The sequence below is a fragment of the Neofelis nebulosa genome, chromosome 13, assembly GCF_028018385.1.
Source record: "Neofelis nebulosa isolate mNeoNeb1 chromosome 13, mNeoNeb1.pri, whole genome shotgun sequence".
In the NCBI taxonomy this organism is placed as follows: domain Eukaryota; kingdom Metazoa; phylum Chordata; class Mammalia; order Carnivora; family Felidae; genus Neofelis; species Neofelis nebulosa.
The window spans coordinates 11705783-11733382 of record NC_080794.1 but is presented as its reverse complement, the minus strand read 5'-3'; the positions used below and the strand labels follow the sequence as shown (position 1 = coordinate 11733382).

Here is a 27600-nt window from a genome sequence, read left to right as displayed (position 1 = left end):
TCACAAACTGAATCCACTCAGGTGAACGAAACAGTGAAGTTTGTCATCTACGGCCCCTGGGGCTCACTTTCTTTCTCATCCAGTAGGATTCCTCTCCTTCTGGCACCCTTGGACCTCCGGGTCCATGGCTGCTCTGGGGGGTGAGGGGGACGGGGGGAACTACTGCTACAATCAATAATAATAACCACAGCTGTCTTTTATTAATTGGTGGAAAACCTTTATCAAGAAGAATTGGAATTAAGAGAAATAGTATCTAGAATGGCCAGTCAACTCATTTTCCTTCTTTGCATTTATCACCGAGGTATTTTCATAATTATTTGAGTAGTTATTTGGTTATTATTCCCTTCCCTATTAAAATGTGAGCCCATGAGCAACGAATTACGCCTGTTTTGTTTCCACGAATACCACATCACATACACAGTATAGCACTCGGCACATTCTATTTAATCAGTACCCGTTGAAGAGAACGAAACACGAACCATAAACCAAAAGGTAAGAAAATACAATTGGATCAATAAGCCTCCTTGGGACACAAGCACTTACCTCACATTTCAATTTTCAGAAAACTTTGATTTAAAAACGACTTTACTTTTTTTTTTTTAATTTCTTTAAGCTTATTTATTTACTTAGAGAGAGAGTTGGGGGGGGGGGTAGACAGAGAGAGAGAATCCCAAGCAGGCTCTGCACTGTCCGTGCAGAGCCTGACTCGGGGCTCAATCTCATGAACCGTGAAATCGTGACCTGAGCAGAAATTGAGAGCAGGATGCTTAACCGACTGAGCCACCCAGGTGCCCCCAAAACAAGTCCACTTTTCATGCAGCCTCAGGAACAGAAAAAAAAAAAAAAAAAAAAAAAAAAAAGTGAAGAAAGAACAAAACAGAAAAGCTCACTGAAAGTCCTGTCCATCGTTACCTGCCACACCTCGGGCTCCCAGCTGCTCAAACACAGGCTTATGTCCAACCAGGCTTCCCTCCTGTGGCTGCTCTGGCTCAGTGTGAGCCCCCTCATCTGTGAGGTCCCTCCACCATCAGTGCCTTGATCATTCCTTCTGACTGATTCAAAACATCCTCACGTTTTAGGTACGTCGGATCTATCCCAGGGGTCAATCTCTTTGAGGCAATTAACACCATTCCGTTAGCAGATTAGAGCAAGGGCTTGTAAACTGCCTCCGACCTGCCTGAGGGTTTGTCCAAGGCCCCAGCCTGGGGAAGGTGCAGGTAACTGGGGCGTCCGACTCACAAACACCGTCTCCACTCCTGCCAGAGCAGCTCCGCTTAGCTTGCTTCTGTTTATTTAGGATGTCCCACCCCGGCCAGGTCACCTTGCTCGCCTCGCTCTAGTCCTGGCCCTGATCTGGACCTCAAGTAGGCCTAGGAATTGTATACGTTCTATGCTGTTGTGTTTTCCCATGATGTTCCCTTTGAAAAGAGCATCGCGTGCGTATCGGTGATGTGTATTTAAGGGTATTTAAGGGCTCACTGGTAGGTGTGTATATTTAAGGGGTTAGATACTGGCTTTAGAGATTTGAAGCCATCCGAAAGCATCATCTGTGCTGTTCAGCACTATCCATATCCTAAAGCACACAGATAACTTCCCCGGAAGTCGGCTCCAATCTAAGCTACTACTGACTGGTTCGTCCAACAGCTGGCGGGCTCGTAAGCCTAACCGATTCCAAACTGTAGAGTAGTTTTGGAATCTCTTGGCAATTTGGGTTCTTCTGCACTGAGGGCAGACAAAGGTCGGCCTCGTTAGAGTAGCTTATTTTCTGAACCAGCATTGGTCAAGAGACTGCTATGTACCTGGCCGGTTATTTGCTTGGATTGACAATGAGTGCGTATATTCTATAGTGGGTATACTACAAAGTGGGTACTATTACTACTCTTATTTCTCCAGTGAAAGAACCAGGGTATTGATTTTTAGACATTCCCATTACTACATAACTAGGAAGGGGTGGCAGAACATTAATTTGAATCCAGATCATTCTGATTCCAGAAACTCTCCCAACTTACGTTGTGGAATCACTAAAACTTTTGTGGACCATTTAGAGGACAGAGAGCTTTAAAGAAGCTTAAAGGGATATAACTGTAAATTTTAAAATGGTATAGATAATGTCTATAAATACTATAATAACAGTTCTGGGTAGACAGGGGAAAAGATTCCTGAAATACGACAAAGGTAATATTAAAATAAACAAAGAAAAAGTTTATATACACTCAAATTATGTAAACCTTGAACTCAATTATATCAACATTTGTTTTTATTTATTTTTTTAATGTTTATTCATTTTTTGAGAGACAGAGAGAGACAGAGCGTGAGCAGGGGAGGAGCAGAGAGAGGGAGACACAGAATCCGAAGCAGGCTCCATCCAGGCTCTGAGCTGTCAGCGCAGAGCCTGATGCGGGGCTCAAATTCATGAACCGTGAGATCATGACCTGAGCTGAAGTCAGAGGCTTAACCGACTGAGCCACCCAGGCGCCCCTCAAAATTCATTTTTAAAGAAAGCGTCTGACTCTTGATTTTGACTCAGGTCATGACCTCACGGTTTGTGGGCTGGAGCCTTGCACTGGATTCTGTGCTGACAGTGTGAAGCCGCTTGGGATTCTCTTTCTCTCCCTCTCTTTCTCTGCCCTTCCACCACTGGCTCTCTCTCTCTCTCAAAATAAATAAAAACAAAAAATTAAATTAAAAAAATTAAAAGCAGAAAGTAGCTCACAAGATGGACTTATTATTGACAGATATAATGACCTTTTTCCTGCTACTTTACTGTATTTTCCAAGCTTTCTACCAGTAGTGCACAATTTAAAAAAAGAAAAAAAATTACTTCTTGGGGGCGCCCAAGTGGCTCGGTTGGTTAAATGACTGACTCCCGATTTCGGCTCGGATCATGATCTCATGGTTCATGGGTTCGAGCCCTATATTGGGCTCTGTGCTGTGGGATTCTCTCTCTCTCTTTCTGTTCCTCCTCACCCTCTTTCTCTCAAAATAAATAAATAAAAAAAAAATAAAAATTACTTTTTGAAGTAAATAGTATTTTATATAGTGAGAGAAAAAAATCTACAAGACTCACTGTCACAACAGACTGTACAAATTGAAAATAGAACAGGTCTTTACTAAGAACTGGTTAAATGAGAACTGATAGTCACCTAATGCATATCACTGTATTAAATATATTTAACAACACCTCCAGTATACATATGCACCTATACGTATACAGAAATAGATACAGACACAGAAACCTATCATGGTGTAGATCATGACACTTACTAGGTACCAGGGAATATCCATGCCCCCAAGAGCCGGCCCCATGGTCACCGGGTTCCGATACGAGACGAAAGCATCCTTAGCCCGCTTCCTACCTCACGGAACACCTCTTCCCCTAATCCCTATACTTGTGGTCATTGCAACTATTAGCCTCTTCATCCCACCGGGTGCTCTGACCGTACGACTCGCAGCAGGTCACCTGTTAATTCACTTAATGAGGAGCTACTCCAGCCCTAATACACGTCAGCACCTCTGTCGCCCTCATTGCCTTCGTTATTCGTGTCTTACTAACAATTCTCGAATTTGCTGTGGCCCTTATTCAAGCCTATGTCTTTACCCTGTTAGTAAGTCTACACCTACAGGAGAGCACCTAACGAGCCACCAAACCCATGCATACCACAGTTAACCCAAGCCCGTGACCACTCGCGGGAGCTCTTTCAGCCCTATTCAGTATAGACTCAATAAGTCTATACTGAATGGATATATGACATGTGTGGATGGGTAGATATATAACACGGTTAGTGAGTACCTGAGGATTTCAGTAAATATGCACATGTAGATTGGGCCAAATCACAACAGAAATGAGATTTTTAAAGTTATATGGTATACGAAGCTGATGGAGACATTCTATAAAATATCCAATGGTATCATAATCTGCAGTGGTTAATTTTATGCATTAACTTGACTGGGTCACAGAGTGCCCAGATATTTGGTCAAACATTATCCTGGGCCTGTCTATGAGGGTGTTTTTTGGATGAGATTAACATTTAAGTTGGTAGACTGAGTAAAGCCGATTACCCTCCCTACTTAACACAGATGAGTCTTATCCAATCAGCCAAAGGCTTGAATAAAACAAAAAGCCTGACCCTCCTGACAGTGAAGAAGAATTCTTCCCGCCTGACCGCTTTCAAGCTGGAACAAGGGTTTGGAGGGTTTTCTTCCCCTGTACTTGGACTTAACTGAAAAGTCAGCTCCTCCTGGGTCTGGAGGCTGCTAGCCTTCAGACTGGAATTGTATCATTACGTCTCTTGGTTCTCAGCCTTCAGACTGGAACTAAACCGTTGGCTTCCCTGGGTCTCCAGCCTGCCAACTCATCCGGCAAATCTTGACATTTACCAGCCTCCATAATCACATAAACCAATTCTTTATAATAAATCATATATATACATATATATGTATGTATCCTATTATATATATCCAATATATCCTATTGTATGTATATATATATATATGTATATACATATGTGTATATACATATGTGTATATATATGTGTGTATACATATATATATATATATGTATACACACACGTACATGTATCTTATTTTGTCTATCTCCTATTCATTCTGTTTCTCTGGAAAATCCTGAGTAATACATGACCACAGACTGAATCCTAGATGGAGAAATGGTCTAACCAGAATGGTATTTACTATGTTCTCATGTTGTATATTCAATCTCACTGATCTCTCCCTTGCCTGGGATAGTTCTCAATAACTAATATTTGATGAAGATCAAAACAATAATTATCCTCTTATGAAACAAAAATTCTCAGCACCTTTCTTCAGTGATCTTGAACTGGGCATTTTATTTAATGATGACTCATCAAGAAACCTACTTCTGTTTAAGAAAAAAAACATTTATCATCCAAGATCATTTATCATCATTTTTGAAAAGGTCATTTTCAAAAAAAAAACAAAGGTCATTTTCAAAACATTCATAAAATACATAAGGAACAAATGAACATCCTAATAGAAAAGAGTCAAAGGTTATAAATAAATTCAAAGAAAAAAATGCAAAGAGCTGGTTAAAACAACTCACTCATTAAGTAAATGCAAATCAAAACACAAAAATATATCATCTTTAACCTGTCACATTGGCAAAACCCAAAAATCTCCATAATATCAAGATGTAATGTCCCATTCACCGTTGATGATGAGATGCTCTTTAAGAGGAAAAGATAGCATTACAAATACACGTTATGGGGCGCCTGGATGGCTCAGTCGGTTAAGCATCCAATTTTGGCTCAGATCAGGATCTCATGGTTCATGAGTTCGAGCCCCTAGTCAGACTCTGCGCTGACAGCAGGGAGCCTGCTTCAGATTCTCTGTCTCCCTCTCTCTCTGCCCCTCCCCTGCTTTCTCTCTCTCTCTCTCAAAAAACAAACAAACAAAAAAAATCCACATTACCATTTGACAGCTATTGTACTGTTAGAAACTGGTCCTACAGATATGCTTACAAAAGTGCATCAGGGTCAGATAATGCACCAACATTGGTATTAGCAAAAACCAAAACAACCCGTCACCCCCCCAAATATTTACCTAAATATTTACCAGAAAGTTAATAGCTAATAAACAATGTATTCATGTATTTATTTATACATAAATAATGTAATACTGAACAGGCATTGAAAAGAATGAAGCATACTGAATTTGTTGATATGAAAATAGACCTAAGATATGATTCTGTCCATGACGATGTGTTAAGATTCTCCAGAGAAACATAACCAATAGGAGGTAGATAGATAGAAAATGAGGGCGGGTTGGGGGGGGGGGGGTGTTGATTTATTATAAACAGACCAAACAACTTGTAGAATGGTTTATGTAAAATAATCCTGTGTGCATATCTTAAAAAGAGAAAACATAAACACGCATGAATAAATACATAAAGATAGTCATATAAGATCAATAGATACATAAACATTTTTCTGGAAGCATATATAGAAAACTATTATCAGGAATTACTTTAGGAAGAGAAAATTAGCTGTTGAGCAGTGAACAGGAGAACACGTATTTTATGACTTTCTTTATAGTATTAATGTTTGACTATATATACAACTTTTATTTGTAAATGCTAATTTTAAAAGAAGGCAGAGAAAACCTTATCCGCACCTGATTCTTTCAGGTAATGCTTAACGACTGAAGAAAGTCCTTGAGGTGCCACAAAGTTACAGTCTCCTTCTTTCATTACCATCCCTTCAATTGGAGAGGTCAGAGGTTTCAAAATGCCGTGAGCTAACAGTTCATCATAAAAACTGAAATAAATCAACATATATAATTACATACTGTAATTAGTTAGCTTAAGAATACTATATAGTCTCGTCCAAGAATTCTTAGAGATTATCATTCTAAATAACAACTAGAAATCTTGATATGATCGACTCTATACATGTTTCGTGTTGATAAAACATAGTTTAGGGCGGGCCTGGCTGGCTCCGTCCGTGGAACATGCAACTCTTAATCTTTGGGTCGTGAGTTCAAGCCCCTTTTTGGGCACAGACCTTACTTAAAAAAATACTAATAAAACAGAATTCAAGTGACGAACAGCAACGTTTGGAGAATCCATAAATCTTCTGCTGACATTAGCAGAAGGCCCATTTTCTTGCATATTTCAAAATTAAAGTCAGTGAAGGTAAACAGAAAGGCAGGCAGGGCACCAATCTTGAATTTGGTGCAGACTTCCTGGCATCACAGCCAGCCTCCCTCTTCCTCAACCCTGACTCGGTCAAGCACATTTACTGAGCCCCCGTGGGGTAAGAGCTCCTCCGGTCTTCTCAATAACCCCGGGAGACCTGTATCCCAGCTTATCCACTTCACTCAGGTTCACCTCTTCCTGCTACCACCACCGACAGCGACAATATTGTCCTGCCCTCACTATATTTTATTACAAAAGGCAGAGTTAAAAATGGATGATCTCAACATGTTTACATCATACACTCGGTAAGAAGGATTCCATCCCTTGCAACTAACTCACCTTTGGTGTTTTTTAGCATAATGGGGAGTGCGGGTGATGTACTGGGCTCCCAAGTCAACGGTGCTCTGTGGATTGCAAGGACTCCGGGCCGTAGCCATTCTCCCCCCTTGAATGAATCCACAGGAAACGTCTTAGTGCATCAGAATGAACCTCCTGAGATTCAGGCTGTTCAGCTCAGGTCGGGCCGAACAGATCATAGCCGTATTTTAAAAAGACCTTTTGGTGGTTTTTTTTTTGTTTCAGTTTTAGGCTCTGCAACCTACCATGGTCAGGAAGCAGTCCAGAGACAATTTGGTCACCGTGAGGCCCTTTCTCAAAGAGGGCACAAGAATGGGGCGGCAAGCGTTGTTCAGCTCGGCGCCGGGAGCACGGACTCCCATGTTTCATTAAAGAACGGATGAATGGATCAAATAAAACGACACAACGAATGACATGTCAGGATGCATCAGTCAAGGAATGTTTTCACTCTTGCACTCAGGTTTCATGAGAAAACAAGGATTCTGTAAAGTAGGTCTTCGTAAAGTCCTGGCCAACGGGCACTTCGGGATCCTCGAGGCGGGGAGAAGGCCACGAAGGCACCAGCAGGCCGCGATGTAAGCCCACGTATTGGCCAAGACCCCAGGCCCAAGCGTTGCAAACGGCCAGAGCTCCTCCGGGCTCCTCCCTTTCTCCCGCCCGGGGATCCTCCCGCTCCTCCCTTCCTTCCCCCTCCCTCCCTCCCTCCTTCCCGGGGCCCGGGGCTCCTCCCTCTCCTCTCACTCCTCCCTCCCCCCACCCCTCCTTCCCCTCCTCCCGCTTCGCCGGTTTCCCTCGCTCCTCCTGCCGGGGAACCCCTCCCGCTCCCCGACACCACGCCCCCCCCCGCGCCAGGGTCACAGCCCCCCCCCCCCCACCGTCGGGCCCTGGGGGCGGGGGGGAGGAGTAGGTCTGAGGCCCTGGTCACGTGGCCGGGCGCGCACTGCGCATGCCGCTGCCGGGACCCGCTGGCCGCGGCCCCCACTGGATTTTTCTCACCGACTCCCCAAGGGGGGGCCGCTCGCCGCCTCGGAAACCCCGGCCAGCGGCGGCCTCCTTGCCCCGGTTTCGGCCGCCGGACGACCCACCTGAGTCCCCGGCCTCTTCCCACACCGTGAGGTGCACAGGCCGGGGCGTCTCTTTCCTCAGCAGCGCCGCGCACAGGCTGCCCGTCAGCCCGGCGCCCACGATGAGCACCCGCGCCATGTCCGCACCCCGCTCCGCGCTCCGGGCCCGCCCCGCCCGCGAGCAGCCCCGCGGCCGGCCTGCAGGGGGCAGGCGCGAGGCGAGCGGCCCGCCGGGCTGGGGGGCGGGAGCCGGCGCTCCGGGGACCGAGCCGAGCGGCGGGGGGGGGGGGGGGGGGGACGGCGCGCGCACCTGCCCCCCCCCCCCGGCTGGAGCCGCAGCTGAGCCCCGGTCCCCGTGCGCGCCCCTGCCGGCGTGACACTGCGGTCTTGAGGGGCGGAGGGGGGACCGCACCAGCGATGCCCCGAAGGATGTCGGAATCCTGGGACGGTTCTAATAAGATTGGCCTCCGGGCTCTGTGTGTGTTACCTCAGCTCGAGCCTCAGTTTCTCCATCTGGGGAATGGGGACACTAGTGTCTTCGTTTCAGATCTGTGACGATTACAGATGTGTGATTGACCAGAAAACGTGAGATCGCTCCGCTCTTCGGTAAATGTTTTTATGCCGGAACACGTTCCGATATCCTGTGGGATGCAGAGGTGGACAGGACAGGGTTCATGCCTTTATCGCTGATCTGTTTCCCCCCAACATTGTCCTGGAAATTCTCAGTGAGAACGACCAACTATTAAAACATAAAGAATTAAGTTACAGTGGCTTGCAGATAAATTATCACCTGGAAAACTACAGAAACTGAATAGCTATGACAATGGTAGTCAATGGTAGTTGACAATGGTAGTCAATTACAATGAAAACATTTAAAAATTGGAAGGTTTACTTTATGTAAAAATTAGGTCATAAAAAATTACCATACGTCATTGGTGATGGATCGGTACGTACGTCTGATAAAAGACGAACTAGATGAAAATATAGATGAATATATATAGTCTGTAAGAAGACCTACATAAAAATAAAAGATGGAACTGAACAGGAAAACAATACATAATTATTTACAACTTGTATGTCCAAAATGCACAAGACAAAATACAAGTAGCAAATCTGGGGGCAGGTATGAAAGATGAAAGCTAAATATCCTTATATAAAATCTTAAAGACACAATTAAGTGACAAAATCCAAAACGAAAATGTGCAGATTCAATTTTTGAATAGAAAGAAATAACAGAAGTCCAATAAACAGATTAGAAGGTTTAACTTTCCTATATTCAGATAAAAATTAAAATGCAATACCAAAAAAAGCCCAAAAAATGCGATATCGTTTTTTATTTTTTGGGAATTGCTTTTCAAAAGGTTATGTGCCTACATTTGGCAGGAATGTAGCAGAACGCACTTTAATGCAGTAGTGATGGAAGTGCGATGGCTAAGTTGACCGGAGTAGCGTTTGATCATATATCAAAAGCCCTAAAACTGTCCTTTAAATGAGAGATACCAGTTGTAGACATTTATCTTAGGAAAATAGCGTATAGCTATACATTAGGATTTATGTAGAAACGTGTTTCCCTCAGTGTTATTAGAAACATTCCGGTAAACAATCAGTGGGATTTGATTGATCAGATTATAGCTATCTGAACATTTGAATAAAGCTACTAAGAAAATACGGCTTAAACGTTTAAGGGTGTATGGGAAAAGTACTCATCGTATAATGATGAAAAACTGCTTCGAAACCAGTAGAATCCCAGAGGATGGGAAACACACACAGAAACAAGGACATATGCAGTATTAGAGAAATAGGAGAGGAAGCAGATGTACTTATATTTTTCTGTTAATTTCAAATGTTTTATAGAAGCCATGTATTTATTCATTTATAGATGTATATATGCATCTATTTGGTATAAAGCAAGTAAAGCTGATACGGTAGACTGAATAAATTCATCAATCCCTGCCTTAAAGTTGTTTACAGTCTAGTTGGAGAGATTGTTGCAACCCCATTCTGAAATCTCAGAATTGTGGAGCGCCCCGGTGTCTCAGTCGGTTGAGCGTCCGACTTCGGCTCAGATCACGATCTCACAGTTCGTTGAGTTCGAGCCCTGTGTGGGGCTCTGTGCTGACAGCTCAGAGCCTGGAGCCTGTTTCAGAGTCTGTGTCTCCCTCTCTCTCTGCCCCTCCCCTGCTCGTGCTTTGTCTCCCTCTGTCAAAAATAAAATAAACATAAAAAAATTAAAAATAAAATCTCAGAATTGTCTGGAAAGGATATTTGAAATAACCTATGACAACGGGCCTCTGCCACCAGCATAATGTAAATACAGACACTGAGTTAACATGAGTCTGCCCGAGGCTCCGCAGTGTCTCGCGGTTGAGGGGAGGGCAGGTCCCCGTGGGTTTTTTGAGTCTGTTCCCCCCGTTCCCACCATGTCCTCCTGCTTCCTCGTTTCTTGCACCATCAGGGCTCCAACCTCATGGTCATCTTCAATAACTTCTCCTCTCTCCTCTGGCTAAGTGTTAGTCTTCTGGTCTTTGACCTCTTCTCCTTTGTCTCTTAAATCCAACCCCACACCACTCTACACCAGAAAAATCCAACTTCCACCAGAAATACCAGAAATGGACTAAAGTGCCTATTTCGCTGCATTCTCGTTATCTGTGCACATTTAGCATTTTGAAAAGCAATCACAGGGGCGCCTGGGTGGCTCAGTTGAGAGTCTCACTCTTGATTTTGGCTCAGGTCGTGATCCCAGGGTCGTGGGATCGAGTCCCGCATCGGGCTCTGCACTTGGGTGTGGAGCCTGCTTGAGATTCATTCTCCCTCTCTCTCTCCCCCTCTGTCTCCTTCTCCAGCTTGTACTCTCTCTCTCTCTAGGGTAAAAGAAAGAAAGAAAGAAATCACCAACAGATGACTGCATTGCTTAAATTCAAGCAACCATTCATTCTTTTCTTTTTTTAAAAGAATTTTCTTTTTCTTTTCTTAAAGTTTATTTGTTTTGAGAGCGTGAATGGGGGAGGGGCAGCGAAGGGGGGAGAAAGAGAATTCAAAGCCGGCTCTGCCTTACCAGCGCAGAGCCCGATGTGGGGCTCCAGCACATGAAGCCCTGAGATCATGACCTGAGCTGAAACCAAGAATCAGACGCTTAACCCACTGAGCCACCGAGACGCCCCGAGTAACCATTACTTCTTAGCAGGATTATTCTAGTGGTTTTTTAAGCGGTCTCCCTGCGCCTAACCTGTATTCCTCACTGAGCTTCTGGATCAGTCACTACCATATCCTCAAAGAACTTTCAGTAGCTCTCAGTTTCATAGAGAACCCAGGGGAACTGCTCGGCATAAATAGTGTTCACTGATATTTCCCCAACCTATGTTTATAATCTTATCTTCATAATCTTCATCTGTCCTGTGCTAGAGCGACATTGAATTATTTTCTGTTTCCTGAATCCACCCTCAAGTTTTCCACGCATCTGTGAAAGTGGTAAACCTTTGCTTATGCGGTTCTGGAGTCTAAGCATACTTTTTTGACTTGTGTTTCCAGTTGCGAATTTGCATCAATCCTTCATTCTCTTATGCTTTTCTGCTATGATCAATAATATTTTCTTTAGAAAGTTATGGAGAACTGGGGATTGTTATGACCGTTGAACAGAGGTAGCCACGGTGGCTTGTGATGTCTCATTACCTTAGTCTTCAGAGAGTGGGCTAGCCTCAGCCTCCACCCCCACCCTCCAGAATGGGTTGTATTAGCCCAGAGCTATAACTGTAGGGTTGTGGGTCCGTGGTCGGCTGCTGTTACTAGGGTATCTTTCTGGGAAATTTGGGAATGACTAAAGAAAGGAGGAGTGCAAAATAGCTAAAACAGATGTGCTTAAATTTAGTCTTGCTCGTCACCTTGAGCTTTTTTATCTTCTTTCCTATTCCTGATGTTTCCTTATCCTCGTTTAAATCCCACTTAAGGGGTGCCTGGGTGGCTCAGTCGGTTAAACGTCTGACTTCAACTCAGGTCATGATCTCACAGTTCATGAGTTCGAGTCCCACATCGGGCTCTGCTGATAGCTCAGAGCCTGAAGCCTGCTTCGGATTTTGTCTCCCTCTCTGCCCCTCCCCCGCTTGCGCGCGCTCTCTCTCTCTCTCTCTCTCTCTCTCTCTCTCTCTTTCTCTGTCTCAAAAATAAACATTAAATACCTAAATAAATCCCACTTAAAAGTCACCTAAAAGAAGCCTTCTCTAACCATTTGACTTAAAACAACCACCTTGTGACTCTCTATTCCACTAACCCGTTTAATTTTCTTCCCATCACTTAATATTTTTAGAAACTACCTTGCTTTTTTTTACTCACTTCTTTATTGTTTACTTACTAGAACTTAAGCACAAAGAGAAACCTTGTCATAGTCAATTCAGTATCCTTGACAACTATAATCAAAGGTAGAATTCTCAGAAACAGAGTTCACTAACTGTTTGCCTGGAAGGTATACAAGTCTTTCAAGGATAATGCTTAAACTAGGACAGGCTGAATGGTAATTCAGTGGGGGCAATTTCAGTGTTGAAAATACTTTCTCAGGGAGTGCTTTTTTATGGTATGACTACAATAATAGAAAAATATCATGCCAATCAGCAAAGGATATCTACCAGTGTGATGCAGAGCTCCACCTGTTTTCAGTTAACTGTGTTATAGATGGCCTAAAATCAAGAGAGCCTCCTAGGGTTATTTTAAGATCAGGAGTTCAAGAGATTTCCATATGAGTCACTGACACAAATTTAACCAAAAAAAAAAATTGGACAAGGCTATTCAAAGTATCTAGAAAATAATTTTACAGAATCAAGGGAAGGGGGCTTAGAATTTTCCTTGGATTTAAGCTCATTATGAGTTAATATAAGAAAGCTGTCAAGACAAAAAATAAATATAAATGAATTATAGCTGCAGAGCAAGACAGGTGATAGTCCCACACTATTTAGACTAGCCAGATCACATTTAAAATACTGTGTTCAGGGCTGGAACCCGGATTTTAAGAGGATCATTCAGAAACTGGTATCATTCCAAAGAAAGGTGTCCAGGATGGTAAGCAAATTTGAAATGAACTTATTTGAATAGGTAAGAAGGATAGAAATTTCTAGCCTGGAGAAAACTTCAGGAAAACATGAGAGTTATCTTCAAATATGGAAAAGATCTTAAGAGAGACACATAATTAGATATATCGGTATACTAAAATCAATTGATGAAACTATAAGAAAATAGATTCTGGCTTAACGCAAAGAACATATGTAAGGAATGATTTTAAGTAGATACATCTAAAAATGGAACAAATTTCCTCAGGAAGTAGCTCTCCCAACTGGGGAAGCCTGCTAAACCTGGATGAGCACAATAGGGGGGATATTGCAAAAGGAGTCGAAGCATTGGGTGGGACAGCAATCATCAAACTGCACACACGCGTAAGTAAAGGCAGATTTTCTAAATGGTAGTCATAATTTTAAGGAAGTCGTTTTCCACATTCTCAACTGCTGAAAGTACTTTCCACTAATATATCTGTAAAAGCCTTTGTGGTCTAGCACATTCTTCTTTCCTACCATACGTTCACGATCGCTGCTTGCTAATTTTACAAAAGAAATCTCAAGATTCACCCACCGCCATGAAACGTTAAAGAATTCTGAATTTAACTACATATTTACCTTACCAGTCAGTTTTATAGTTTCATGTGGTTTCCTGTTTCTTAGTATCATCCTTTCATCTCACTGCAAAGAAGCTCCTTTAATATTTTTTACAAGACCCATTTGGTGGTGATAAACTCCAGTTTTCACTTGTCTGGCAAACTATGTTCCCTTCAATCTTGAAAGGCAACTTTGCTGTATTGAATATTCTCGGTTGGTGGGTTTCTTTCTCTTCCTTCCTTCCTTCCTTCCTTCCTTCCTTCCTTCCTTCCTTCCTTCTTTCCTTCCTTCCTTCCTTCCTTCTTTCCTTCCTTCTTTTCCTTCCTTTCCTTCCTTTCCTTCTTTCTTTTTCTTTCTTTCTTTCTTTCTTTCTTTCTTTCTTTCTTTCTTTCTTTCTTTCTTTCTTCTTTCTCTTTCTTTCAGCACTTTGAATATACATATCATGCCACTCCCTCTGACCTGCAAAGTCGCTGCTGAAAAATTTGCTGATAGTCTTATGGAAGTTCCATTGTAGATAACAAGTCATTTTCTCTTGCTATTTTAAGATTCTCTCCTTGTCTTCAACTCCAGACAATTTGGTTATAATGTGCCTTGGTGTGGGTCTTTCGGGATTCATCTCCTTTGTAAGTTTCTTGGCTTCCTGTATCTGAATGCCTGTTTCTTTCCTTAGATTAGGTAAATTTACAGCTGTTATTATTATTACTATTATTATCATTATTATTTTAATAAGCTTTCTACCCGTTTCTCTCTTTCTTCTCCTGGGAACTGTATAATGTGTATATTGGTCCATTTGTGAGTGTCCCATAAACCCTTCAACTGTCTTCAATCTTTTTCGTTCTTTTTTCTTTTTGCTCTTCTGCTTAAATGAATCCCACTGCTCTGTGGTTAGTAAAGACTAATCTTTCACTCCACTTGATCTAGCCTGCTATTGAAACTCTCAACTGAATTTTTCAGTTCAGTCATTTTATTCTTCGGTTCTGTGATTTCTGTTTGGTACTTTTTAATAGTTTCTATCTCTTCGTTGAAATTCTCACTTTGTTCATACATTGTTCTCCTGATCGTGGGGAGGAGCTTTTATGACTGTTATTTGAACTATCAGGTTAAGTACTGATCCCCATTTCGGGAAGATCTGTTTCTGGAGTTTTATCTCTTTCTTTGGTTTGGAACACATCCCTGTGTTTCTTCATTTTCCTTGACTCTCTCTCTTGGGTCCTGTGCATCAGATGAGATAGCTACCTCTCCTAGTCTTGACAGACTGGTCTCATTACAGGAGATGAACCTTGTCAGTCATCCCAGCCTACTCGTGAATGTCTTTTGCGATTACCCAACCCGCCTTATTTGTTCTTAGTGGCCCCGAGTAGTTGGAACCGTGCCCAGACCATCAGTGTCCTAAGAGCAGTCAGTGCCCCGATACAAGCCAGCCCATCAGGCCGCCACTGGGGAAGTATGTATTTAGACCCCTTCTAGGGAGACACTTGTAGGTGGGCATTTTTGCTTGCTTCCTCTGCACTCAGCCTGGGTGTATGGGGGAGAAGAGGGCTGCTCTTGACCCCATTAAGAACTTCTTTGTTTGCTACAGCCCTGTGGGATCTTTAAAGGTAAGTCCCATTTGTTATCAGAGCCAAGGAATCAGGGGCCTGTCCCCTCAAGAGGCAGCCACAAAATCTGGGGTGCTAGATGTGTTCCTGTTCCCTCCAGGGAGACACTGACAACCTGCAGTGGGCTAGAGAGAAAGGGTAGAGGAAGTGTCCGTAGGCTTCCGTGATCTCTGGGGAGGGTGGCAGTCAGCCCCTAGATGTGTGCTGAATTAGAAGCCTGACCCTCACGCGGCAGCGTTTGAAATAGACCTTTGTTAGGGAAAGACTGAGAGATGGGCCTTTTTTGCCTACTTCCTCTGTATCGAGCCCCAAAGCGATCTATCTGGCAAATGCTCACGCCTGCCCATACTGCTCCTTTATTTGCTATGGTCCTGGCGGTCTCAAGGATGGATGCAAGCTTTACTGGCTTTCAGACTTGGGTGTTCGGGGTGGGCATCCTTCAAGTGTGTGACTTAAAAGTTGGGGCCCTAGATGTGGTGTCCAAATCCTGTGATCCTCAGGGAGAAGCTGGGAGTTTGAGGATGCCCTCCCAGTTGTGTGGTGTTGTACAAGAGTGTGTCTCAGCCTTTCCTACCAGTTTTGATGTGGTATCACGTCCTCCTTTGCCCAGTGTATAGTCGCTGCTCAGCTAGTTTCTGGATTTCTTTCAGCAAGAATTGATCCGTGTGTAGCTGTCCATTCAGGGTGTCCGTGGGAGGAGGGGCACTTAGGAGCCTCGTCTGTTGTCATCTTTAAAGATGGCGCAAGTCATTACGGGTACATAACTCAAGATTTCACAAAGTTAAGTGACATTGTACAGCAAAAGTCCTTCCATTCATGTCTATTAAGCAAGTATCTAAGCAGTTATACGTTTTCCCTAAGCACCGTTTTAATTACATCCTACACATTTAGAAACGATACAAAGAACCAGCTTTTGGTTTCATTGCCTTTTCTCTATTTTTCTTTCCTTTCTTTTCATTGATTCCTATTTTAATCATTATTATTGATTTCCTTCTGCTAATGTTAAGTTTAATTTGCTTTCTCCCCCTCTAGTTCCTTTAAGGTTAAACTTCAGTTAAACTGATTTTTCTTACCTTTCTTATTTTCTCGCATGAACGGTCATGGCTGTAAACTTTCTTCTAAATGCTGTTTAGGTGTAGCCCACAAATTTTGCTGTGTTGTATTTTCATTTTCAGTTCGTTCAAAACAGTTTTAAATTTTGCTCTTCTTTGGCCTGCAGGTTATTTCGAAATGTGTTATTTAATTTCCAACTATTTGAGTACTTTCTAGGATATGGTCTTATTATTGGTTGTGAGTTCAGCTTTGTTATGGCTCAAGAACTTTGTATGAATTCTATTCCTTTAGACTTAGGTCTTGTCTATGGGCCAGAATCTTGGTGACTGTTTCTTGAATGGTGGAGAAGAATATATATTCTGCTATTGTTGTGTAGAATGCTATATATATGTCAATTAAGTCAAGTTATTTATAGTATTTTTCAGGTTTTCTATATCCTTACTAATCTTTGTCTACTCATTCTACTATTTACCAAAAAAGGACAGTTGAATTCTGCAAATATAATTGCAAAATTGCCTGTTTCTCCTTTCAGGCCTATAAAATATTTGCTTTATATATGTAAGGCTGTGTTGTTAGGTATATAGACATTTAGGATTGTTATGTCTTCTTGGAGAATTGACTCCATACCGTTATGTAACCTCCCTTTTTATCCATAATGATATTCCTTATTCTGAGTCAACTTTATTTGCAAAATTTTTTAATGTTTACTTATTTTTGAAAGAGAGAGAGAGAGAGAGAGAGAGACAGAGTGCAACCAGGGGAGAGGCAGAGAGAGAGGGAGACACAGAATCAGAAGCAGGCTCCAGGCTCTGAGCTGTCAGCACAGAGCCCAACGTGGGCCTTGACCCCACTGACTGTGAGATCATGACCTGAGCCGAAGTCAGATGCTTAAGTGACTGAGCCACCCAGGTTCCCCTAAGTCAACTTTATTTGAAATTAACATAATTAGTCCAGCTTGCTTGGGCATATTTTGCTGTATACTTTTTTAACCTAAGTATCTGAATTTAACATAAATTTCTTGTAGAGAACACACAGTTTAGTCTTGCTTTTTTAAAAATTTAACTTGACAGCCTCTGTCTTTAACCAGTATAATTATACTATTTGCACATAAAGTGATTAGTGATTAAAATATACCATGTTGCTACCATATTTATTTTTCTTTTATCTCTCTCTCTCTGTTTTTTTTTTTTTTTTTTTTTTTTACTTCTCTGGGTTTAACTGGGCATTTACTATTATTCCATGTTATCTCCTTTACTGGCTTATTATTTACCCTTAAAACATTTTTGGTAATTTCCCTAGGGTTTACGATATACATGTTGAAATAATCTTAGCCTGTCCTCAAACTATATTATGCTTTCTATCACATGGCTTGAGTAAGAAATGGACAACTTGCTCATGTTTTCCATAGGGATAAATCTTTGAAACATAGCAATACTTCTTTTTGGTTTTCTTTTTAGTGTTTATTTATTTTTCAGAGAGATTGTGCGCACACAAGCAAGAGAGGGGCACAGAGAGAGAGAGACACAGAGAATACAAAGCAGGCTTCAGGCTCTGAGCTGTCAGCACAGAGCCCGACACGGGGCTCGAACTCATGAACCGTGAGACCATGACCTGAGCTGAAGTCAGATGCTTAACTGACTGAGCCACCCAGGCGCCCCAAAACCTAGCAATACTTTTAAGACTGTTGTTTCGGGGCGCCTGGGTGGCGCAGTCGGTTAAGCGTCCGACTTCAGCCAGGTCATGATCTCACGGTCTGTGAGTTCGAGCCCTGCGTCAGGCTCTGGGCTGATGGCTCGGAGCCTGGAGCCTGTTTCCGATTCTGTGTCTCCCTCTCTCTCTGCCCCTCCCCTGTTCATGCTCTGTCTCTCTCTGTCCCAAAAATAAAAAATAAATAAAAAAAAAAAAAAAAAAAAAAAAGACTGTTGTTTCTATATCTGAACTGCTTTATACCATTCAGAGACTATTTACAACTCATTGTTATTACTGCAGTAACTGCCAGAAGAAAGAACAGAAGTCTGTTTCAGGCTTTCAAGAGAATTAGAATCATGTTTTAATAATTTTAATATTTTTTTAACTGAAGCTAGCACTCTACCCCTAACGACCACCGTAGACGTAGTCTCATTTTTGTGAATGTGTTTAGAGTAGCATAAATACATAAATGTGGAAAAGTAGCTTTAAAAATGAGATTGCCCTGAACTTAAATGTTCTCATATTATTTCTTCTTCTAGAACAATACTCTTTTTTTTGGGGGGGGGGCATCCTTGTGACTCTGTTTAGCAACTTTTGCTCAAAGGAACACAATTTAGGATTGACTACTTTGAAGACACGTACATTAGGCACCTAAAATCAATAAGAGAGAGAGGGATGGCATAATGTTTTTCATTGTTGTGTTGTGTATCTAGAGCCAAACCAATCATTTCAATACCAGAAGCTGAAGAAAAATAACCCTCAAGTCAGCTTTCAAGAAATTATATTTAGTCATAGATGAGTGTTACTAATAAGGCAGATTTTTGGTAACTTCACATTTTGTTTAAGTACTTTGGCTAACTTGGTGATAATCTTTAAAAAAATGTTATTTAAAATCTTGGTTGCCTTGAATTTTAGTGTTCTTGTGCAAAACCCAATTTTCTGTTCTACTTTTATCTTTATAAATCTTGTAAAAGTTTGCCCCTAAACAGAGCAAAGCACCAATGATTGGTCCATGGAATAGTAGTTCACCAGACAGCTAGCATGGAAGGACAATTACGGTGAGTGACTTAAATTAACGTATTAATGGTAATCAGCTGTGTCAGGTACAAGGTTTACAGGAAAAACATTTTATTTTAGTAGGAATAGCTAATTTTATAATATCTGTGTGACTTTAATAGTGATCCATTATATTCAGGGGCACCTGGGTTGTGTCCAACTTCGGCTCAGGTCGTGATTTTGCAATCTGTGAGTTCAAGCCCTGCATCAGGCTCTGTGCTGACAGATCATAGCCTGGAGCCTGTTTTGGATTCTGTGTCTCCCTCTCTCTCTGCCCCTCCCCCACTCACGCTCTGTTTCTCTCCCTCTCAAAAATAAATAAACATTAAAAAATATGGTAATCTGTTATATCCAGATTATCATTTCAACATGCAAGTTTATAAAATTATTGAGATATTTTACATTACTTTTTGTATTAAGCCCTTAAAATCCGGAGTGTAATTTACTCCTATAAAAACGTGTCAATTTGGGAGCTAAATTTTCTACCAGACATACATGATCTGTGTCTCGATTTCATAAAATGTATTCTTAAAAGAGTAGTTTCACATATCCGGGGTGTTCCGAACATATCTCAAAGTTGTTTATTACCTGAATTGACTACCAATAAATCCTTTTTCTTGTACCTTTGCATCTACTTTGACAATTTTTAAAAAGTTTTTAGAAGAATTAATTTGACTTTGGAGTAGTTTATCAATTTGAAAACTACATCTGTCCCAAGTTAAGTTCATTTGAAAGCCCATGTTAATTACTATTATTCATATCAAATTCAAATTAGAGTTTAAAAGCAACTCTAAATTTATCAATATCACACAAAGTGTTCTTTCAATTTTTTGTAGCTAATTTATATACTGCTATTGGTTAGAAATAAAATACACATATTGATTCATGTTAGGAAAGTGTGAAATCATTCTTATTGATATGCATTATGGAAAGCTTCCACGTAAACATAATTTATGGCACCTTAATAAGGTAATAAATGAGCTTTTTTTTTCTCAGCATGATATTGATGAAAGAAAGTTAAGTTACACCACCAACATTTTCTTCTCCGATATTTGGCAAATACTGCTTTTGTTTCAGGACAGTCTTGAATTAGAGTTGACAATACATTTATTCTTTTAAAAATCTCCCATGACTCAATGAATGAGCTCTGGTGAAGAACACAAGACACTCTGTCTTCTGTTTCTCTTGAGAGTTTCATAATCTGATCATCATTCTTAGCATTTGCATATACATATTGAGTGATTTTGATAACTGCATCCTTAACCCTTTTTGTAAAATACATATTTTTCAATATGTATTGCACAGTGGAATGAAACAATAGGCGAAATATTAGTCTCTTGGGTTACAAATTCTGATAAGAGGAACCAAGTTGAAAGTTTCACACTTTCTGATTTCAAAACTTATGACAAAGCGTTAATAATCTTTGTGCTACCAGCATAAACACTGACACATACCAATGGAATAGAATAGAGAACCAGAAATAGTCCCTGCATATATGGTGAAATGACTCACAAGAAGAATGCCAAGACCTTTCATGAGGAAGAGGACAGCCTTTCAACAGAAAGTGTTGAGATAACTGGATATCCATGCACAAAAAAAATGAAGTTGGACCTTTACCTCATACCATGTACACAAATTAATTCAGATTGTATCAAAGACTGAAACGTAAGCACTAACATGATAAAACTCTTAAATGAAAACACAAGGGGAAAACTTCATGACATTGGATCTAGAGATGCTTTCCTATAGATGACACCAAAAGCATAGACAACAAATGAAAAAATGGACAAGTTGGATTTCATCAAATTTTAAAACAACACCATCGACACAGTGAAAAGGCGACGTATGGAATGGGAAGACATATTTGCAAATCACCTGTCTGAGAACAGATTGATCTCTAAAATATGTGAGGAATTCTTAAGACTCACAACAAAAAATAAAAACAAGCAACCTGAATACAAAACGGGCAAAGGACTCAAATAGATATGTCTCCAAAGAAGATATGTAAATGGCCAATGAGCACATGGAAACAGGTACTCAACATCACTAGTCACTAGAGAAATGCCAATCAGAATCACAGGATTCCACTTTTCACCTATTGAAATGGTCATTATAAACACACACACGTGCGCCTGTGCACACGCAAACACACACACACACACTAACAAGTGTCATTGTGGAGGTGGAGAATTTGAACCCTTGTGCGTTGCTAGTGTGTATGTAAAATGGTCTAGGCACTATGGAAAAGGCTATGGCAATTTCTCAAAAAAAGTAAACATAGAATTAAAATATGTTATGGGTTGAATGTTTGTGACCCCTCAAATTCAGACATTAAAGCCTTAACCACTACAGTGATACTACTTGGAGACGGGGTCTTTGGGGGAATACTTACATCCATTAGATTAGGTCATAAAGGTGAGGCCTTCTGTAAAGGATTAGTGGCCTTACAAGAAGAAGAGAGCAAGCTCTCTCTGCTGCATGGGGACATAGTGAGAAGGTGAGAGCAGGAAGTCAGGAAGAGAGTCGTCACCAGAAACTTACCATACTGCTAGCCTGACCTTGGACTTCCAGCCTCCAGAGGTCTAAGAAAATCAATGTTTGACCAAAAGGCAACCTATTGAGTGGGAGAAGATATTTGCAAACGATATATGATGAGAGGTTAATATCCAAAATACATAAATAACTTATACAACTCAACACTGAAAAAACAAACAACATGACTTAAAAATGGGCAGAGGATCTAAATAGACTATTTTTCCAGAGAAGACACGCATGTGGCAACAGGCACATGAAAAGATACTCAACGTCACTAATCATCAGGGAAAGGCAAATCAAAACCACAAGATATCACCTTACCCCTGTTGGATGGCTAAAATCAAAAACCATAAAGTAACGAGTGGTGGTAAAGATATGGAGAAAAAGTAACCCTCGTGCACTGTCGGTGGGAAGGTGAATTAGTGCAGCCACCACGGAAAACGGAATGGAGGTTCCTCAAAAAATTAAAAATAGAAATACTCTATGACCCAGTAATTGCACCACTGGGTATTTACCCAAAGAAAATGAAAACACTAATTCGAAAAGATAAATACACCCTTATGTTTATGGCAGTATTAAAATTCTAATAAATCTGTATTTCTGAAATAAGATAGCTGGAGCCCTGTCTATTGTGACAGAAACTAATTTTTTTTTCATATCTAGCTGAAATTACTTAAGAAACGTGAAAGATTTTTAAGCATTTGCGCTATGTCTTTGATTTTTTACGAGTCACAAACTGACACTTCTTTGTAGAGCTACAAGGCCTCCGACACAAAATTATCCGAAATATTAACCGCAGTGTCTCTCCCATTGCACAACTCATCTGAAACTAAAGAAAAGTACATGAAATCTTCAAATTTTGAATCAATTGATTTTTATATTCTTAGAAAGTTCTTGTATTTGTGGGCAATTGTTTGGAGGCTTTATTGAAGATCTTCAACTTGCAAAATATTATTTTTAGACTTTTCCTCCAACATTTCTCCAACTATAATCATTTTTGTTTAGCAGCTCACCATCTAAAAATGGTTTTCTTTTCTTTTCTTTCTTTTGTGTGTGTGTGTGTGTGTGTGTGTGTGTGTGTGTGTGTGCAAGAATCCAAAGCATTTTACAGAAGTCTAAATTTACAAGCTCAGATTCTGTTAAAGAGGGAAATGTTTTTTGGACAGAAAAAACTTCTGATTTCATGGATTCTTTTTTGACATTTGTGTAGAAACTCCTTATCAAAATCACTACGTGTTTGCTGAAAATGTCTCTCAACATTGTTTATGATCTTTAATATTTCTTTATTAGAAGGAAGGAAACCTTTTCATTTTGCTCTGTCGTGCCAAATTACATTTGCCATTCATTTTGAAAATGGAGACACAGTCTCGTTCCAGTCTTATTTTTCCCTTTACTGATCTGGCGTAATACCAGCTTCTGCACTGTCACTCAATTTTGCATCACTAACATGCTGTCATTTTATTTTAAAAAGTGTCGGGGCACCTGGGTGGCTCAGTTGACTAAGCGTCCGACTTCTGCTCAGGTCATGATCTCATGGTTCGTGGGTTCGAGCCCCATGTTGGGCTCTGTGCTGACAGCTCGGAACCTGGAACTCGCATTTAGCAGAAAAAAATTTCACAGCTTTAGTTTATAAACTAAAAATAATTCAAATGACATTAAAATTTTAGTTCCTACATTTCAAGTGCTCAATAGCCACATATTGAACAGCAGAGATCTAGATTTTAGTGAACTTTTTCATCAGTTGTTTTGTACAATTGATAAATCACTGTAAATACCAAATAAAGTCGGTAATTCAATTCAGTCGAAACATACACCATTGGTGGTTGTTAGAAGTCTCAACAACCATATGCCAAAGGTCCATCCTTCTCCTGCATTTTATTGGGATAAAAATACCAACATTTGGGGAAATAAGGATAAAAGTTGGGTCACCGTAAGTCCACTTGTCTAGAACAGTCTACTTTATGCCTGTTTCCCAAGTCCATTACTAATATCATTCCATTTTCAAAAAGTTTTCATTTGGGATGATAGATTTGCACTTGTTCTAGACTAATGCAAAGTACTTTAAAATCAGTATGTATGGTAAGCTTCAAATTCCGGAGACAGCCCATGAGGACAGAGAACCAAATAGACTTGCCATCTCACTAACACTTTCCCAAGAACACCCCCAAGGAGGAACATCTAGATTGTGACTACAAATGTTATAAATGTTTTGCTTATGCACTTAAATTAGCAGATTTCTGTCTCTTCTTTGGTAGAAAAAGCTTGGTAATTATGTTTTAAAGTCTGCCTTCTGCCCTTACTAAAGAGCACTGATATTATACCAAATATAACACAAATCTAGACCAAAAGGGGAGAAGTCCAGTTTCCATAGGTTAACGCTTTCGATCAGAAAATGCATCTTAGACTTTTCCAAAGAAGACCTAACAGATGGCTAACAGACACATGAAAAGATGTTCACCATCGCTCACCATCAGGGAAATACAAATCAAAACCACATTGAGATACCACCTCACACCGGTCAGAGTGGCCAAAATAAATGACTCAGGCAACAACAGGTGTTGGGGAAGACGTGGAGAAAGGGCAACCCTCTTGCTCTGGTGGTGGGAATGCAAACTGGTGCAGTCACTCTGGAAAACAGTGTGGAGGTTCCTCAGAAAATTAAAAATAGAATTACCCTATGACCCAGCAATAGCACTACTGGGAATTTATCCAAAGGATATAGGAGTGCCATTTTGAAGGGGCACATGCACCCCACTGTTTATAGCAGCACTATCAACAATAGCCAAGTTATGGAAAGAGCCCAAATGTCCATCAGCAGATGGATGGATAAAGAAGATGTGGTATATATATGCAATGGATGTGATGAAAAAGAATGATATCTGGCCATTTGCAATAGTGTGGATGGAATTGGAGGGTATTATGCTAAGTGAAATAAGTCAGTCAGAGAAAGACAGATATCATATGTTTTCACTCAAATGTGGAATTTGACAGAAGACCATAGGGGAAGGGAAGGAAACATAAGTTACAAACAGAGAGGGAGGCCAACCATATAAGAGACGCTTAAATGCAGAGAGCAAACTGAGGGATGACGGGAGTGGGAGGTTTGGGAGTGGGAATGGGTGATGGGCATTGAGGAGGGCACTAGTTAGGATGAGCACTGGGTGTTGTATGTAAGTGACGTATCACAGGAATCTACTCCTGAAGCCAAGACTACACTGTATACGCTGTATGTTAGCTAACTTGACAATAAATTATATTTTAAAAAAGCAACATTGTAATGCTAAAAAAATAAAATACATCTTAAAAATAAATGTAGTTTAAAACTTTCAAGTCTGGATAATTTGTAGCAAGTTGTTAAATTTGCTGGAACTAAGCTAACAAACATATAAGAAAGACATAGCAATTATTTGCACATAAATAGTTTGGTAATAGTTTGTTCTCTTAAGTGAGGAAGTCTAACACACAGTAAATGTTAGCTATGTGACTGGTATTATACTAACAAAGCGTCATATCCCATTTATCAAATTGAAGTTTTATGACGACCCTGAGAAGGAGGTATTCTTCACATTTTATAGGTAGGGAAACTGATGCTCAGAGAGGTTAAGTAACTTCCTTTAAGTCACATAGCTTGTGAGTGGCAAAGCCAGACCTATGAACTCTGCACAATGTCCTTCCAGGTACAGTGCCTGGCTTATTGTAGAGGGTTCGTGAGATCCATAAGTCATGCTTTTGGGAGAGAATGTGGGCAGTGACCTCGGTGGCTCCCTGGTTTCTTATTCTAGAAAGAACTTAAGAGTCCTGGTTTCCCAGAATTTAGGATACTCAAAACAAGCATTTCTGTATGCAGTAAAATCTAGATGCTGAGAGTCTGGATGGAAGTTGAGTTATCCAATCTTCCTAATCTCCTCACCTGTCCTGCCCTCCCCAAAACCCAGCAACCTTTAAACACACTTTAAATAAGTGTTAGCCTGGTAAGAATATTATTACATCCTTAATTCAGCTATCAATGAACTTGTAGTATATGATAAAGTTTTTGGAACTGGGCTAGGCAATTCTATGATGGAGACTTCAAAGAGGGGGTTTGTGCTACAAAATAGGGTGGCTGGAAAAACATGGGTTTGAGAATGAAGCGGGAACGAATCTGAATCTTGACGGCCAAGAACACCCTGTATCTTTAGACAACTTACTTAATTTTTCAGACCTTCAACTTTCTTATCTGAAACTGGTAATATTCCTTAACTCACAGAATTATTCAAATAGTCAAATGTTATTACTTGTTGCAATTTTAATAGTATTAATGTCTCCTTTGGTATGTAGATCCCAAATGTGGTACCTTTTCAAAGTGATGTCTTTCATTTTAATTCTTGGGACTACTCATGGTGCCTTTCGATCCCGAAGATCTGTAAACCCTGAAGCAAACATGAATATCGTAAGCTGCTAGGAAATAAATGCTAAGTTGCCAAAATAACAGGGAATACTACTCTTTCTGTAATTTGGGGGTGCTTTTATTTTAATAGATCTGCAGTCAAATTTATATCCTTGCATTCGTATATTTTGATATGAGTCAGCCCATAGTCCCCATTTACTGTTCTGTAGCTTTAGCCTTATTTTGTCCCTGGATGAAAATATATATAAATATTTATAGAGGACATACAAATTCTCTTTTGTATACACGCATAGACATACAAATTTCAGACCTAAGCTTACCTATGAACATAGACATACAAACATCTTTGAATAAACATATATTTTTAAATTGTATCTGGTTGAGTAAAAGCATGACTGATTAGTAGTTAGAAAAAAATAATGTATAAGACTGATGAATACAATGTATAACACCTTGGTAGGTGTTCTATAAATATCTATCACTGAAGGCATCAATGAACTAGTGAAAAAAATAGTCCTAATGTTGAGACAGTATGAAGGTCCATTATTACATTAATAGGTTAGATTGTTATCACATTACATTAACAGACCAACATACTAAAAGGTTTCCTTTTTCTTTATCTAGAGCCAAATTATTTCCTATTGGGGCTACCCAGGTGAAGTGCATGATGTTGTAACTGAAGATGGTTATATTCTTGGCCTTTATAGAATTCCTTATGGGAAGGCGAACAATGACAATTCAGGTAATATTCAATTGAGAACACATTGGTGACTTTCTGGGACCTGAGATTCTTCACTTTGCCACTTCTTTTCAGTAAGTTTAGGACAAGAAAAGGATTTAAAGATTAAGTGCACCGAAAACTTCGCATACAAGTCTCTACATGCCTCAAAAAGAGAATGTGATTCTCCACTGGTTTCCGGTTCACAGAGGGTTTTGTTGTGTTTTTTTTTTTTTTAACGTTTATATATTGTCGAGAGAGAGAGAGCAGAGAACAGGCAGAGAGAGACAGAGACACAGAATCTGAAGCAGGCTTCAAGCTCTGAGCTGTCAGCACAGAGCCCGACATGGGGCTGGAACTCTTGACCCGTGAGATCATGAACTGACCCAAAGTCCAATGCTTAACCAACTGGGCCACCCAGGAGCCTCAGGAATGGTTTTAGAGTGAGGTGGAACACAAATTGTTCCACGTTTTCTTTGTGGATCACTCTACTCATACGTGTTGATTCACTACAAGTTCTTTGTTTCATGAGGGGTTAGAAATGTAACAGGGTAACATTATTCTGTAGGTTTGAAAAATGGCTGGTAAAAATTTCCTTCCTCGTCTTTCGGCTCTCTTGTCTACGAATAGCAAAGAGATCAGGTTGGTAATAGCCTCATGGTTCTTTACTCCAACAATACAGTACATCACTATCAGCAAGTGAGGTGAAAACATAAAGCACTAAAATTTGTCACGAGGATTTTAATTCTGTATCGGCCACTTATGAGCAGAATATGTAACAGATTACTTCTGCTTATTCATCTAATTGCTCAAATAAAAACCAACCTGTTTGGGGCTGCC

At 40.5% G+C, this 27600-nt stretch overlaps 2 protein-coding genes across 15 annotated transcripts in view; one reads left to right on the top strand and one right to left on the bottom strand.

Moving 5' to 3' along the window:
• RNLS (renalase, FAD dependent amine oxidase) overlaps window positions 1-8285 on the bottom strand; it is a 322949-nt gene extending 314664 nt beyond the window's left edge. For 8 of the 11 annotated variants that reach the window (XM_058696292.1, XM_058696290.1, XM_058696298.1 and 5 more), the window contains exons 1-4: window positions 8113-8229; window positions 7273-7509; window positions 7010-7115; window positions 6148-6290 (exon numbers count right to left, since the gene is read on the bottom strand). In XM_058696292.1, the coding sequence (XP_058552275.1) occupies window positions 6148-6290; window positions 7010-7115; window positions 7273-7396 (373 nt within the window). In that variant the 5' untranslated portion in view covers window positions 7397-7509; window positions 8113-8229. Of the gene's footprint in view, window positions 1-6147; window positions 6291-7009; window positions 7116-7272; window positions 7510-8112 lie in introns of all 11 variants that reach the window. The other 3 variants (XM_058696291.1, XM_058696295.1, XM_058696301.1) reach the window with 3 other exon arrangements.
• A 4243-nt stretch (window positions 8286-12528) lies between these two features.
• The window catches only part of LIPJ (lipase family member J), a 37714-nt gene continuing 22642 nt past the window's right edge, over window positions 12529-27600 (top strand). For 2 of the 4 annotated variants that reach the window (XM_058696288.1, XM_058696286.1), the window contains exons 1-5: window positions 12529-12595; window positions 13393-13508; window positions 19039-19122; window positions 25973-26084; window positions 26667-26784. In XM_058696288.1, the coding sequence (XP_058552271.1) occupies window positions 19106-19122; window positions 25973-26084; window positions 26667-26784 (247 nt within the window). In that variant the 5' untranslated portion in view covers window positions 12529-12595; window positions 13393-13508; window positions 19039-19105. The remainder of the gene's footprint in view (window positions 12596-13392; window positions 13509-19038; window positions 19123-25972; window positions 26085-26666; window positions 26785-27600) is intronic. The other 2 variants (XM_058696289.1, XM_058696287.1) reach the window with 2 other exon arrangements.